General features: G+C 32.4%; 1 protein-coding gene across 1 annotated transcript in view; it reads left to right on the forward strand.

The window, feature by feature from the left end:
• The first annotated feature begins 375 nt into the window (after positions 1 to 375).
• The window catches only part of LOC108913322 (U1 small nuclear ribonucleoprotein A), a 55,524-nt gene continuing 42,802 nt past the window's right edge, over positions 376 to 13,097 (forward strand). The window contains exon 1 of the mRNA XM_018718855.2: positions 376 to 489. Coding sequence (XP_018574371.1) covers positions 445 to 489 — 45 coding nt within the window. The 5' untranslated portion in view covers positions 376 to 444. The remainder of the gene's footprint in view (positions 490 to 13,097) is intronic.

The following is a 13,097-nucleotide window of genomic DNA, read 5'->3' on the forward strand; positions in this document are numbered from 1 at the left end:
TTTTGACGTAACTGTGGTTACGAATCATATATTAGGGTGCTTCGTTTGAAGAGTACGTTTCTTATTTTTTGAAAAACATTGGAAAAAATTGGATTACCACGTCATCGGATTAGACTTGACACCCTGTACACGTTACAATAAATGTTTCGTTCTTATTTTGATTAAAAAACTAGTAACACCTGATAAAACAGGTGCGAAAGTCACATATCAACTCCTACGCCCACCTTTCGAGGACCGCCCTGTACACCTCGCGCTCGACTGTTTTGAGTATCGCACCGGCGACTCCGGCACACCGCGCCAGGCGTTCGCGCAACCCTCGTGCCGCTGTCAGTGTCAGTCGCTCGCGAACCGTTCGTCGCCCAGCACCGTTGCCAGTTGTCGGTATCGCGCGTAAGTTCACAGAGTACCCCGTGTGCCAACTGATATCCGTCATCGAAGTCACCCATGGAGTGCGAGATGAAGTGCATCGAGATGTGCGCCGAGTCCGAAGTAAATATCACGTTGTTAGTAATGATAGTGGTTATGGTAGTCGTTTCGATGAGTGATCGACGTTTCGAATTGTTAAGTGACAGATGCGGAGATCGGGTTTATTTTTGGAAGCCAGTTATTGAAGCTAGAGAGGGAAATATTCAAAACTTACGAGTTTAAAAGGTTTTTAGTCCTTCTAAGAGCATTTGAAACAACGAAGTTCTCTCTTCAATAACTGAAAATATTTCGTAAAATGTCATAAAATAGTTCTGAACAAGAAGTGTTAAATAAAGCAAAATTGTGGTCAGAACTACAGCATTATTTTACAGGGAATACTTAAAATATTTGGCCAAACTTGAATATAGTGATATAAATTAAAAAAATCCAAAAATTCTCCGTTTATTAAAAAAACGCGTAATACGTAATTTCGGAGATCAAATTCGTAATTATCTAAAATTGGACTCATTATTATGAAAGAGCACCAAAAGCTTTACAAAAACATGTCTCTACTGCGTATTCCTGAAATAAACACCAAAATTATATAAGTATATCTTGTATCATCATCATTTGTTAATGTCTTGCGCAGGTACTTCATAAAGTAAAAATTTGAATAAAATAAACATATTTTGAAAAATATATTAGCTAAATTCTAATAAAACTAATAATTCTACTAACACAAAATCAGCAAATATTAATTTTATAGGAGTTAATAATTACTATATAAAAATACTGATACAGTTGTACTCTAATTAAAAAATATGTAAGGAGACCAAGTAGAAAATAAAAGAAACACCACTATTTCGATATGTAAATTTATATTTAGTCAAAATAAATGAAAACTAACAGGTTTTGGCCAACAAACCCTCATATTTTTTTGTAAAATTTAGATATTATTTTTAATTCTCGTCGATTAAATTGCGATTTTAGGGTTCACATAAGCAAAACTTTTAGAAATACTTATTTCCAAAATCCAATAAAAGAAAATTCCTAGTTGGTGTAAATTAAATTTCTAAGTAGTATGGATGCCATTTTGGATTTTATTCAAAAAGGAATAACTATTATTCTATTATCAAACAAATTACAAGATATTTCAATAAAGGTTTAACTTTTTTCAATTGCTCCGCAAAAAATGGAGTTACAGCATAAAGCATGATTAATTGAAAGTTATTGGGCGCCATGAAATTTACTTCAGAAAAAAATTTTTCATGTAATTAATTTTGCTTGTCTGAGTACAAAATAATACAACTTAGATCAGCCAAAAGTTAATAAAATAAACATGTTTTAAAAAATATATTAGCTAAATTCTAATAATAATAATAATTCTACTAACGCAAAATCAGCAAATATTATTTCTATGGTAAAATTATTAAAAATTTTATAGGAGTTAATAATTACTATATTAAAATACTGATACAATTGTACTGTAATTAAAAAATATATAAGGAGACCAAGTAGAATTAAAAAAAATCGACATATCTTAATTTTTTTAATGTAGACTATTTCGATATGAAAATTTACATTTAGGTAGTCAAAATAAATAAAAACTAATATCTTTTGGCCAACATATTTTTTGTAAATTTAGATATTTTTAATTTTCGTCGATTAAATTGCGCTTTTAGTGTTCACACAAGCAAAACTTTTAGAAAACTTAATTCCAAATTCGTATAAAAGAAAATTCCTAGTTGGTATAAATTTCTAAGCGGTATGGATGCCATTTTAGATTTTATTCAAAAAGGAATAACTATTATTCTATTATCAAACAAATTACAAGATATTTCAATAAAGGTTCAACTTTTTTCAATTGCTCCGCAAATAATGAAGTTAATTTTGAACATACTGTATTTAGAAAAAAGTATTTCCGTATACATTTTATTTGAACTATTTTAACCATTTGTGATGCTGGTCTGTTAAATTTTAAAGAAGAATATCGCAGATACACCTCGTATACAAAGTTGAAAGGGAAATTTTGATTCGAGTTTAGATTCACACGTTACCTTAGAACATTTCGAATAGTCTTTTGGAAAGGGAAAGAAAATGGTATGAGAAAGTACGGCATAAATCTGGGAAAAAAGGCCCATAAAATACTCGGCTGAGCATTTAAAAATAAAAGATCATAAATAAAACAGAAGGAAACGTAAATAAACAAAGGAAGGTCCCCAAGTAGGGTAGAAATGAACAAACCGTCATATCCAAATATAAAAACATTTATATGCAGAACCAGTCTTTATAAACAGTGTATTCGTGAGATACTCGAATATACACAAAAATTAAATTGTAAACTAAATAAAAAACATTGTAATACGTGTATCAAACACAGTCAAAATTCTTTTTCGTTTTATTTTCAATTTGTCTGTGTTACATATTAGGTAGATAAAAATTTATAAGGTCCTAGTAGATCTTATTAGAAATAATTCACACAATGACATTAAGATCAGGCAGGTTGAAAGTAAACGGTATTATACACATAAAAATGTGGTTTGCTTTGCATAGCAAAAACAGGGGGATAGAATCGGAGCAGATATTCTAATTACAAGCGTCTATTCTCAGAGTATAAAGAGGTTTTTATTACCGACGAGTTCTTCGAAAAACCGCATTAAAATGGGTATTATAGAAAGCTTTGAAAATGACTAATACCATAGAATTGACACAGATCGTTTGTTGGGTAATACGGTAGGTTTTTATAGGACATGAAATAAGCAATTTTAGCTTTAATCTTTTTGTTATTGCATGACTGGATAGTCGAACCTCTTTGAATTTAAACGCGTTTTTTGAAATTGAAATACCTCCGTCGAGGCAACGTACACAAAATGCCAGGAATTTTAATTTCGTTACTGAAGATAATTTTAAACGTGTGCGTCATTGAAAATCATAAAAACAAATAGTTTTTTTGTAACTAGATTAAATACTGGCTAGACCAAGAACTGGGACAGATGTGCAAACAAAAACTTATGATTCTGACTTATTTTTTATATCTGAGATTAACCCCCCTCGTCTTGCGACCGCAACCCCGCCGCTGGTGTCAGGAAGGGCCTTTGATTAAATTTCGTCGAGTCCATAGGTGTGTCGCGCTTGACTAACCATTCCGTTCCATAGCCTCAACCTTTTAAACGCCGGGTAATTGATGACCATTGACCCTTATAATCTCCCATTGTTAATGGTATACTCAACGTCTGCACCTTGCTTTATTTTTAAACGCCGCATTATGAGACCAGTACATTTAAAAAGTCGAATATTTAGAAAATTTAATAAAACGTCAAATGATATGTCAAAATAATTTGTATCATAAGATACAGATTGTTTACAGAGAGCATATGCCTCTATTTAAATACAAACGCGGTTTAACCGCACCATGTGTCCCCGTTTCCATAGACAGGTGTTCCGCAAGGCTCCATACCGAACGGAACGGGGGCAGCAAAAAGGGCAATACGTCTAGGTCCACGGTCCTTCTACCTGAACCGAAGCGAGTAAATAGAATGGTGATTAGTTGTAGGACAGGTGTTGAAGACATATGCCCGTAAAATTATGCGTCAATTTTTTAAAAGGGGGACGCCGACATAACAGACACTGTATGAGTATCAATAACGCTTCCGTAGTACCGAGAAAGCGTTATACTAGCAAAACCCTAATTATTTTGTAATTAATTGGTGTAGAAAATTATATCTGCAATTCTTTGGTGCAGAGGCAAGCCATTAAAAATTACGTGATATTGGGTTTGTGTTGTCTGTCGCTGTTTATAATTACGAATTAGTTACTAATTATACATATAATCGCATTCGAAGGTAGAAAGTGAGAGATTGTGTTTTTATATTGCTGTTAAATTAAGAAAAAAAAAGTATTAATGTAACACGGAATGCGGAGCAGTTAAAAATGTAAAACTAATGTAGCCAAATTTTATAACATTTACTACTATCAGTGGAAAGCTAGATTTTATGCTATCATCTTCGAAAAGGCTCGAAAATGGCAGTCTATCATTAAAATATACACGGTATGTTAAAAAAAAACCTAACATAAATTCTAGTTATTTATTTGTGGCGCTTTTTTAATTGTTTTTGTTTAGTTGTCTGCATAAATTAAACATACATCTACTGGAATAAAAAAAATAGAAGAGCCCCAAAACTCTAATATCAAAAAGTTGTGACGTAAAATATAATTCGCATTCTAACAAACGATGAGAATAATTGTTTAAGTTTTTTTGAAACAACTTATGAACTCTTTTTTTATGGAAAGTATGGATGAGATACGAAGTAGGCTCTTATTTTTGGCTCTACATTCACTGGTACCATCTTTGCTACTTCATTAAAACACCCTGTATACAAAAGTTTCTATAGAGACTCAGTCTAATTTTAGGGGCATGAATAATTTATCAACGAATTAGATTAAAAGTAAATAATAATAAAATAAATATCTACCAACTCTCTAACAATATTACAGATGATTACATTTGTTATTGTTCAATTGCGGGTAATAAATACATTACGCGCTGAACGAAAACATTAATTATCTGAAATTAATTTTCATAATAAGCTACAACGGGGACGGCAATTCGTGAGACTAACCCAAAATACCTTTTTAACATGCACGGTGTCATGTTTCCTTGTCGATAAACTAGCGGATAGTTTTATAATGTACAATTATTTTTGTTTATTTGCCTAGGAAGGTAAGACGGGCCGTTTCTTATTATTCGGCAGTGGCAGGAAGCCGCAGGAATTTGTAGAAATATGAAGTGCAGGGCAAATTTAATCATGTCACTTTAAGATATATTGGAGTTCAAAATGTATGCCATCGGTAATGCGCCGTGACAAGAATACATAAAATAAGGGATAAGGAAGAAATATGACTTCATTCACCTTGGTCAAAGTGGAGTCGGGGTGGCTCGGAACAGGGCAATATATAAGCGCATCTCCCTCGGTATTAGAATGTTTTTCTGTGCAAAGTTACCTTCTTATTCTTTCGTGAATGAATTCAGAATGGTGCGAGCGATTAAAACCCTTTTAAGCGTAAGTTTTCAGAAAAATCTCCTGGAATCGAATTGCTATCATCATTTATTTACTTTATATGGCTGACAGCCCAATAAATTGCTAACAAACATACAATTACACGGTGCTGAATAATTACAAAGTAAAAGACATATTCAAATATAGGTAAAATCTTAAATTAAATTAAAACTAAAATTAAATAGAGCAAGTAATTTTTCTTTCTGTGCTTTGTAAGAGCAAATATCTAGAGATCAGTATTTATTGAACAAAAGCAAAACTTGTCTTACAAAATGTGACAGATTAAAAATGTCTATGTGAATCGGTCGGTTTGGATATCTTTGGTGGTATAATCTTACTGCAGGGTTACTATTTTTTCTGGTTTCGAAAAACACTTGGAGCATGTCGACATATTCGTCATTGGTATAAATATTATTTGCCATAATTATTCTGATAATAAATTAATCAATTGATACTAATTATTGGTTGAGAAAAAGTGTCAATTTATCAATATGATAAATAACAATTTATTTGTTATGACATCCGCCTATTTTATTTTTACAAATTTTCGCAATTACCCCTTTAGTGAACGATGACGCATCTAATTTTTTTTACTAGAAAACTATCGGTTTTATCGAAAAATTACAAGAGGTAAAAAAGTTGCACAATAAATCAGTCTTCCCAATAAATATGTTTAAATAAATAATAAAACTTTCTAATAAAATATTGCAATGGGTTTGACTGTTTCACTCCTTTATGAAATACGCCAATGATCGAAAAAATATTGAAAAGTTATCTGTATATGATTAGTGCACCATGTTCTGCAAATAACACAGATCGATAAAAATTTTAAACCAGAAATTAGGCTATATTTTTCCGAAAAATTCCTATCGTCAAATTTTCGAGATACAGAGTGTTACAAAATTCGCGGACACGGACCGGACCGATATTTTTCGAGATATGGCAGTTTTAAATATCCATAAATAATAAAAATTTTCAATTTTTAATCATTTGCTAAAATAATAATAATAAACGAATTGTTCAAAATTTCCACCACCTGCTGCTAAACATGCTTCAGCACATTGTGCTACAGCTCGAACGGAGTTGCGTACCTACCATCTCTGGCGTTATTTGTTGTATTGTTTGAAACAGACAGCTCTATAACAATTAATGACAATTCAGAAAGCATTTATCAATACTTTGTTATCGTTAGAGTACAGTAAAAGTACCTGTCAATACAAACTGTAAAATAATATACCATAATTATTCAAATCGTGAATAGTATGATATGCTGGTAGCTTTCGGAGCTTCAAATAATCGTGCAGATGAAGCAGTTCCCATTTGCTTGGACACCTCGTTCTCCAGACCCAATGCCATGTGATTTTTTATTTTGGGGGTTCTTAAAAACGTTGGTATACAGAACACCAGTGGCAAATTTGAATGAATTGCAGAACCGCCTATTTCAATCAATACAGCAAATAACACCAGAGGTGATACGCAACTCCATTAGAGCAGTAGCACAATGTGCTTAAGTATGTTTAACAGCAGACGGTGGAAATTTTGAACAATTTTTGTAACTCGTTTGTCGTAATTGTTTATCCAATGATTGAAAATTGAAATTTATAAATACATATTTTTATTATTCTTGGATATTTGATACTGCTATATCTCGAAAAATAATGGCCTGATTGAAAAATCATAAGACACTTTTTTATCACCTTATCTAACTTAATATGATCCCACAGTCTATGTCCGCGAATTTTGTAACACCCTGTATATAGGGTGCGTCCGAATAGCATTTTTCCTGTTTGCAATCGTATCCTTCGATATTCAGAAATTGATTAGCACCAGATGAAGACTCAAAGAAGACAAAAAAAACAGCATTTTCATCTCTTGTTACAAAATATAGTATTTATAACATTATAACACAGATATTTATTGGTCTCGGGAAAAATTCCAATAAAGCAATGTCACCGTTACATCGTTTTTCGATCCCCCGGATCGCATATTGAAAACGCTACGCTAGAGCGGAAATTACCGAATAAAATTTTAAAGATACCGCGGGCGTACCTGTTTCATTAAATTTCGAAAAATCGATGTGGGCCTATAGAAATCCCGCGCCGCGCGCGCTGCCATTATCGTCTCGTCGTTAATCAAACTTTTGGGGCCAATTAAACACGGGACGACGGGCTGCCCTAAAAGCGAAAGTAAATAACAGCAGTGGCGGATAGTCGGGATGGACAGCGAGGGCAGCACCCAGAGAAAACAAAATATCTTCCACATAAATATACATTTCTATCATTAAAATAACAACAGCAATACGAGTTTTTTCCTGTCAGAAATACCCTCGTTTCGTGATACAAATTTTATGTTGTTTTGTTAAAAAAATAAATGTACGAGGTGGGCCTTAAATTACAATTAACTGTGAAGAACATATAATTAATAGCAACAAAAATCTTAATGAAAAAGACAATTTAAAATAAATATGCTTGAATTTTTATTAGAAAACTTGTTGAGAACCACTGACTTTACTCTGTAGTGTTGCCGGTGATACACAGAACTCTCGAATTTTTTATATGAGGTAGAAATATCCTCATTAAAAATATTTTATGGTCTTTTTGCCCTTGGCATTTATATTTTCATCGATAAACTATTTCCGCCTAAAAATTGTGCATTTATCAAGAGATGGACATCTTACAAAATGTGCAGATCAGAATTAAATTCATCAAACGTTCCGAAAAATGCCTTAGGTTTACATGTTTCATTAATAACAAACATGCTAGATGGTCTTAGTTTTCATGGTATACATCACCTTACTTTCATTCGTTTGAAATATTTCTTGCACAGAAAATAAGTTTTTAATATGTTTACCATTTCACTTTTCGTGTAATCCTCCTTTTTCTCCTGGAATACACACTAGAATATTAAACTTAAAGCCGCTTAAAAGAAAAACACCGCCTGGGAAAGTAACAAATCAACACATAAGTCAACCCAACTCAACACTAAAACATAAATGAATTACGCATTATTTAATACAAAAGATTATTATACCAAAAATGTATAAAATGCAGTCGACTAAACTAATGCAAAAAATGAAACGGTCAAAAGAATTTCCGAAATTTTTCCGTGATTTTTGACAGACAGGTGAAAAATGGTTGCATCGGGAAAAAAGTATTTCGAAGCTCTTAGATTTTTCGGTCCAAATTTTTAGCGCGACAAAAAAATTTTTTCATCTAAGCCGGATGGACCAGATAGCTTGTTTATTCAGCTTCAATTTACTTTTTTCTAAATTTTGATAGGACCATTTTTCATCGAAATATCGGACTTTTAATGGAAAAGGATCCTTTTGTCTTCAATCATCGATATCTCGGCGACAAATGGTCATACAGGGAAATGAAGGGAAGTTTCGAAAACTGGAATTTTTCTATAACATGCTGCTGCAACTTTTCGGAAAAACAGTTATACACGAATTTTAAAAAACCGGAAAAAAGGTATTTTATGGTTTTTTGCAAAATTGACGGCTAAATTAGAAATATTCAGGAAATGACTAATGTTAAGCATGACTTTAACAGTTCGATATACCCAGAAGAATCCTGTGAAGTTTCATCTCGATCTAGAGAACCGTTTCATTGTTTCAAACAGTCAAACAATTAAAGGATCACGTTTTTTGAGCTTAAACACTTCATAATCATGATTAAAATAAAATGAAAAAAAAATTGTTTTGACATTTTCTCACATTTTCACTGCAAATAACATTTAAATTGATGAAAAAAAAAATTCAAAACTGGGAAAAATTTTCGAAATTTTTGTAGTTTTTTTTTGGGAAAACCTTCCGGACATTGAAAAAAACAAAATCCAAAATCCATCTAGTGATTTTCGGCAGTACTGTCTGCGTTCGATGGATATGGTTTCCAGTTTCCGTCGTCGAAGTTCTTCCTTTGAAAATAATTATTCTCTAGTAGCCCGAAATGTTATTTTATTTAAAGTATATTTGTACAAAATAAAAAAAGGTAAAATTTACCTAATCACAATCTACTTCTTAAGGGCCCCATATTCTTTAAATAGTGTTTTCCACAAAGACAAATAATTTCAAACATTTAATAACTGAATAATCTAAAGCTTATCAAATAATAGGAATGTTATGTCATGCCATCTGGTTATTTTCAAAGACGCCGCAGTAAAACGAATAAACAGGTGCAAAAAACGATCAAACCGTCAAGGTTTTAGGTACTGAAATTTGCGAAAATACTAACTTTTTTATATATAACTCTACATGTAAATATTCTTATAACATTTACTTGCTTAGTCCTACATATAAAATTGTTTACTTTTATTTATAAGTACCTGAAAATAATTCTTAAAATATGGGGTTAGGATAACAGCAAACGCATGTTTTACAAACGCTTTTTTCTTAGTTATTATTTTATTTGAGTAAATTTAAATGGTAACAATGAATAAACAGAACACCAAGGATTTTATTTTTGTGCTTACTTTTGTTGAGTGCACGATGGCTTGTTTTGTTAAATTTGCTTTTATGAATAATTCTATATATGTATTTACTTTTCAAACATTGCAATTTTAAACCTTGTGCCACTATTTAATTTGCTGAAATTAAATTTTTGAATCATTAAGAATTTTCTTTATTAAGAAGTTAAAATTAGAGTTAAAACTACTGCACCATTTTATTTTGCTTATAAAACCAGTTACTATTTTTTAAATTAGAATTCGTCACAGTGAATTAAAATTTAACATGCAGTATGAAACTAAAAAATGTGTTTTATTTTGTATAAAATCCCTATGCATGATTTGGCGTACTCACAAACTCGTTGGTGCGCTGGATAAATTATTACCTTTCAAGCGCACAGCTGTTGTCATGTACATATAAAAGGAGGGATTTAAAAAAATTAATATCGTAAATATGTGTAATTTTGAGAAGTTACTTTTTCTCATTTACATCGAGAGTTATAGTTGCTGTTAACCTGTATACACATTTAAGATCACCTTCACCCTGATAGTCATAATAACTCTTGAGAATTCGAGGTTTAGGCTAACGGTTTGTATATTTTAAACAAAAATAGCAAATGAAGTGCGATGATTATAAGATTATTATTTTTCTTTGAAAAATTATTTTTGTTTTTCGTTTAATTCCACTTTAAGATTTGCTCTTCTTACAAATAATAAATATAGATTACAGAAAAAAAACATAATTTTTCTGAAAACCGTTCTAAAAATCAATAGGAGCTAGGTTGCCCCCCAGTTGCGAAAAGTCACTGGACGCCACTGGTTAAGGGCCTGCAGCGCTTCCTCGGCGGGGCAGCGTTTCGCGTCTGACCCTGCTCCTCATTGTTCGGAGGGACCCGCGCTAATTTAATTATCGGAAATCTCATTTCGCAAGATGATATTGTATTAAAGGCAAATAAAAAGATGGAAATTAGTTTCTGCCTCACCTTGGCGCGAGGTTTTTCAGCGGTCGTGGTCGGTCTAGCCTTGGGAAAATAATCGCGGTGAAATATTGGTTCAGCGATAATCTTCCGCCCGACGCGACCGAGCGACAGCGGCAGGATGAATCAATAAATATTTATTATTTATTCAGAAAAACATATTTAGAACTTGGACTGTATAGGACGTTGCAATCCTGATGTGTACACAAGGCAAACCACAACATATATAAACATATTTAAACATATGTAAATATACAGATTACTGAATTTTATTGAAAATAATTTCCAAAATTATAAAATTTTCAAATACGCCTCTGTCTATTTCACATAGATGGCCTTTCATCTTTTTCATCAACAGTAAATACGTCTAAATCACTTGCAACTACCAAGTTGTTTAGATAACTATCCCTGTTCTCTGATACCTAGATATGATGTAAAGGAAAAAGAACCCACAAAAATAAATTTCTCAGAAATGAAGCAACAACATATTCCAGGCTGGCTTTTTTATGTTATATATAAATTCGATTAGCACTCCATTGAAATCAACCAGCGGATCGCGCTTTGGTATATAAATAGTTTATTTTACCGAGCATCCACTGATGCGAGACGACCTATTCAATTTTTTCCCAACTAATTATAAATAAGCAGCCTTAAAACTCGTATTTACTTCGCCATAGTCAAAAACAAACAAATAAATCACCGGCCGGCAATCAAAATAATAAACTAAAATCGTTTCCTACAAGGACTAACACTTGCGCAAAAAAATGTCACAGTTTTAAAGGTACTGCGTAATATCGGAAGGTACCACATTGTTTAAAATTGAACAATTTAATAATATCGTCTTACGAGAGTGGAAATTAACTTCTATAAATCTATGAGAGGAGAGCGGGCAAGGACGTTACAGCGAGAAGTATGAACCACCTCGGGGATGGTCTAATGAAAAATAATTTGCCGCACTTCCCACTGGGACCAGAAGGCTAGTTACGCCAAATAACGGCTAATAACTATCTGTCTTGGAAGTCGCTGTTCCATAACACAAAGGGATTAAAATTATTATTAAAAAAGTAACACAACGAGCGATACAGAATTTGTGTTTTTCTAAGAATACTCTTGATAAAATATTTTTTTTTAGATTCAAAACATTGAAAAATAAATTTATCACAATAGGTGCATTATAATGCTATATTTTAGTACCATAATTTTGTTCATCCACAATCACCTTATAATCGGACTTTTATCCACACATATGCCGTTTGATGGTTGTAAGATCAGCACCTTTATGCGATATTCAGGAATGAACCAACTATTGGTATCTTCGCCAATGTGTTGATTCCAACAGGCTGAAAGTACATTTTTCATTTATGTATCTCAAAAAGAATCTGACTCGTGTTAGGCGAATTGGGCGCAGAGAAATATATTTTCTGCATATTTCAACAGCATTCACGCAAAATCCTTCTTCTATAATTGTAAATTTTCTTGAAATGCCCTTCTTGGTGTCAGGTATTGAAACAAGTAAGTCACTGTCAACGTCCTGTACACTAATTTTCAAATTTGTCAACTCGCAGCATCGACAGGCACCAGAAACCCCCATTATTAGTGCAACCTAAAATAATCCAAAGTTCATTATATACCTACCTAACAACATGTAAAAGGTAAAGAGATATTACCATAATCATTAAATATTCTTTATCGGAAGCCCCAGTCAAATATCCTTCAATATGTGCTCTTTCCAATACTGCAGCTTCTTTTGCTTTGTATCTTCTCGATTCACTCTTCAAATAAGCAGTAAGCTTGTTATATCTATATTTTTGTAGACCTTTATAGTAGCCTTCAACATCAAATTCTTCGACCACATAGAAGAAATTGCATATTTTTTCTTCAAATTTAAAAAATACGATGGCATGACTTCTTCATTTATTGTCTCTTCATTCGTTAAATTCGGCAAACACTTTTTCGTAATGTTCCCTGGATTTCGCTGGCAATAAATGGAAAATTGCGTCTTGAACTTCTTCAAAAACAGCCACAGGAATACAATTAGGTACGTTCTTGCAATTTTACCAAATTCGAATAGAACTGTTTATTAAATAATTGATAATAAACAACGTACCATAGCAACTAGTAGGTATAACAAAACCTACCACGTTTCATTGAGTACTAGTAAGAAATATCAAGTCGTGCGTATATTTTTTTATTAAATTCCAATAATTCTGACTTC

The sequence above is a fragment of the Anoplophora glabripennis genome, unplaced genomic scaffold, assembly GCF_000390285.2.
Source record: "Anoplophora glabripennis isolate ALB-LARVAE unplaced genomic scaffold, Agla_2.0 scaffold769, whole genome shotgun sequence".
Taxonomy (NCBI): domain Eukaryota; kingdom Metazoa; phylum Arthropoda; class Insecta; order Coleoptera; family Cerambycidae; genus Anoplophora; species Anoplophora glabripennis.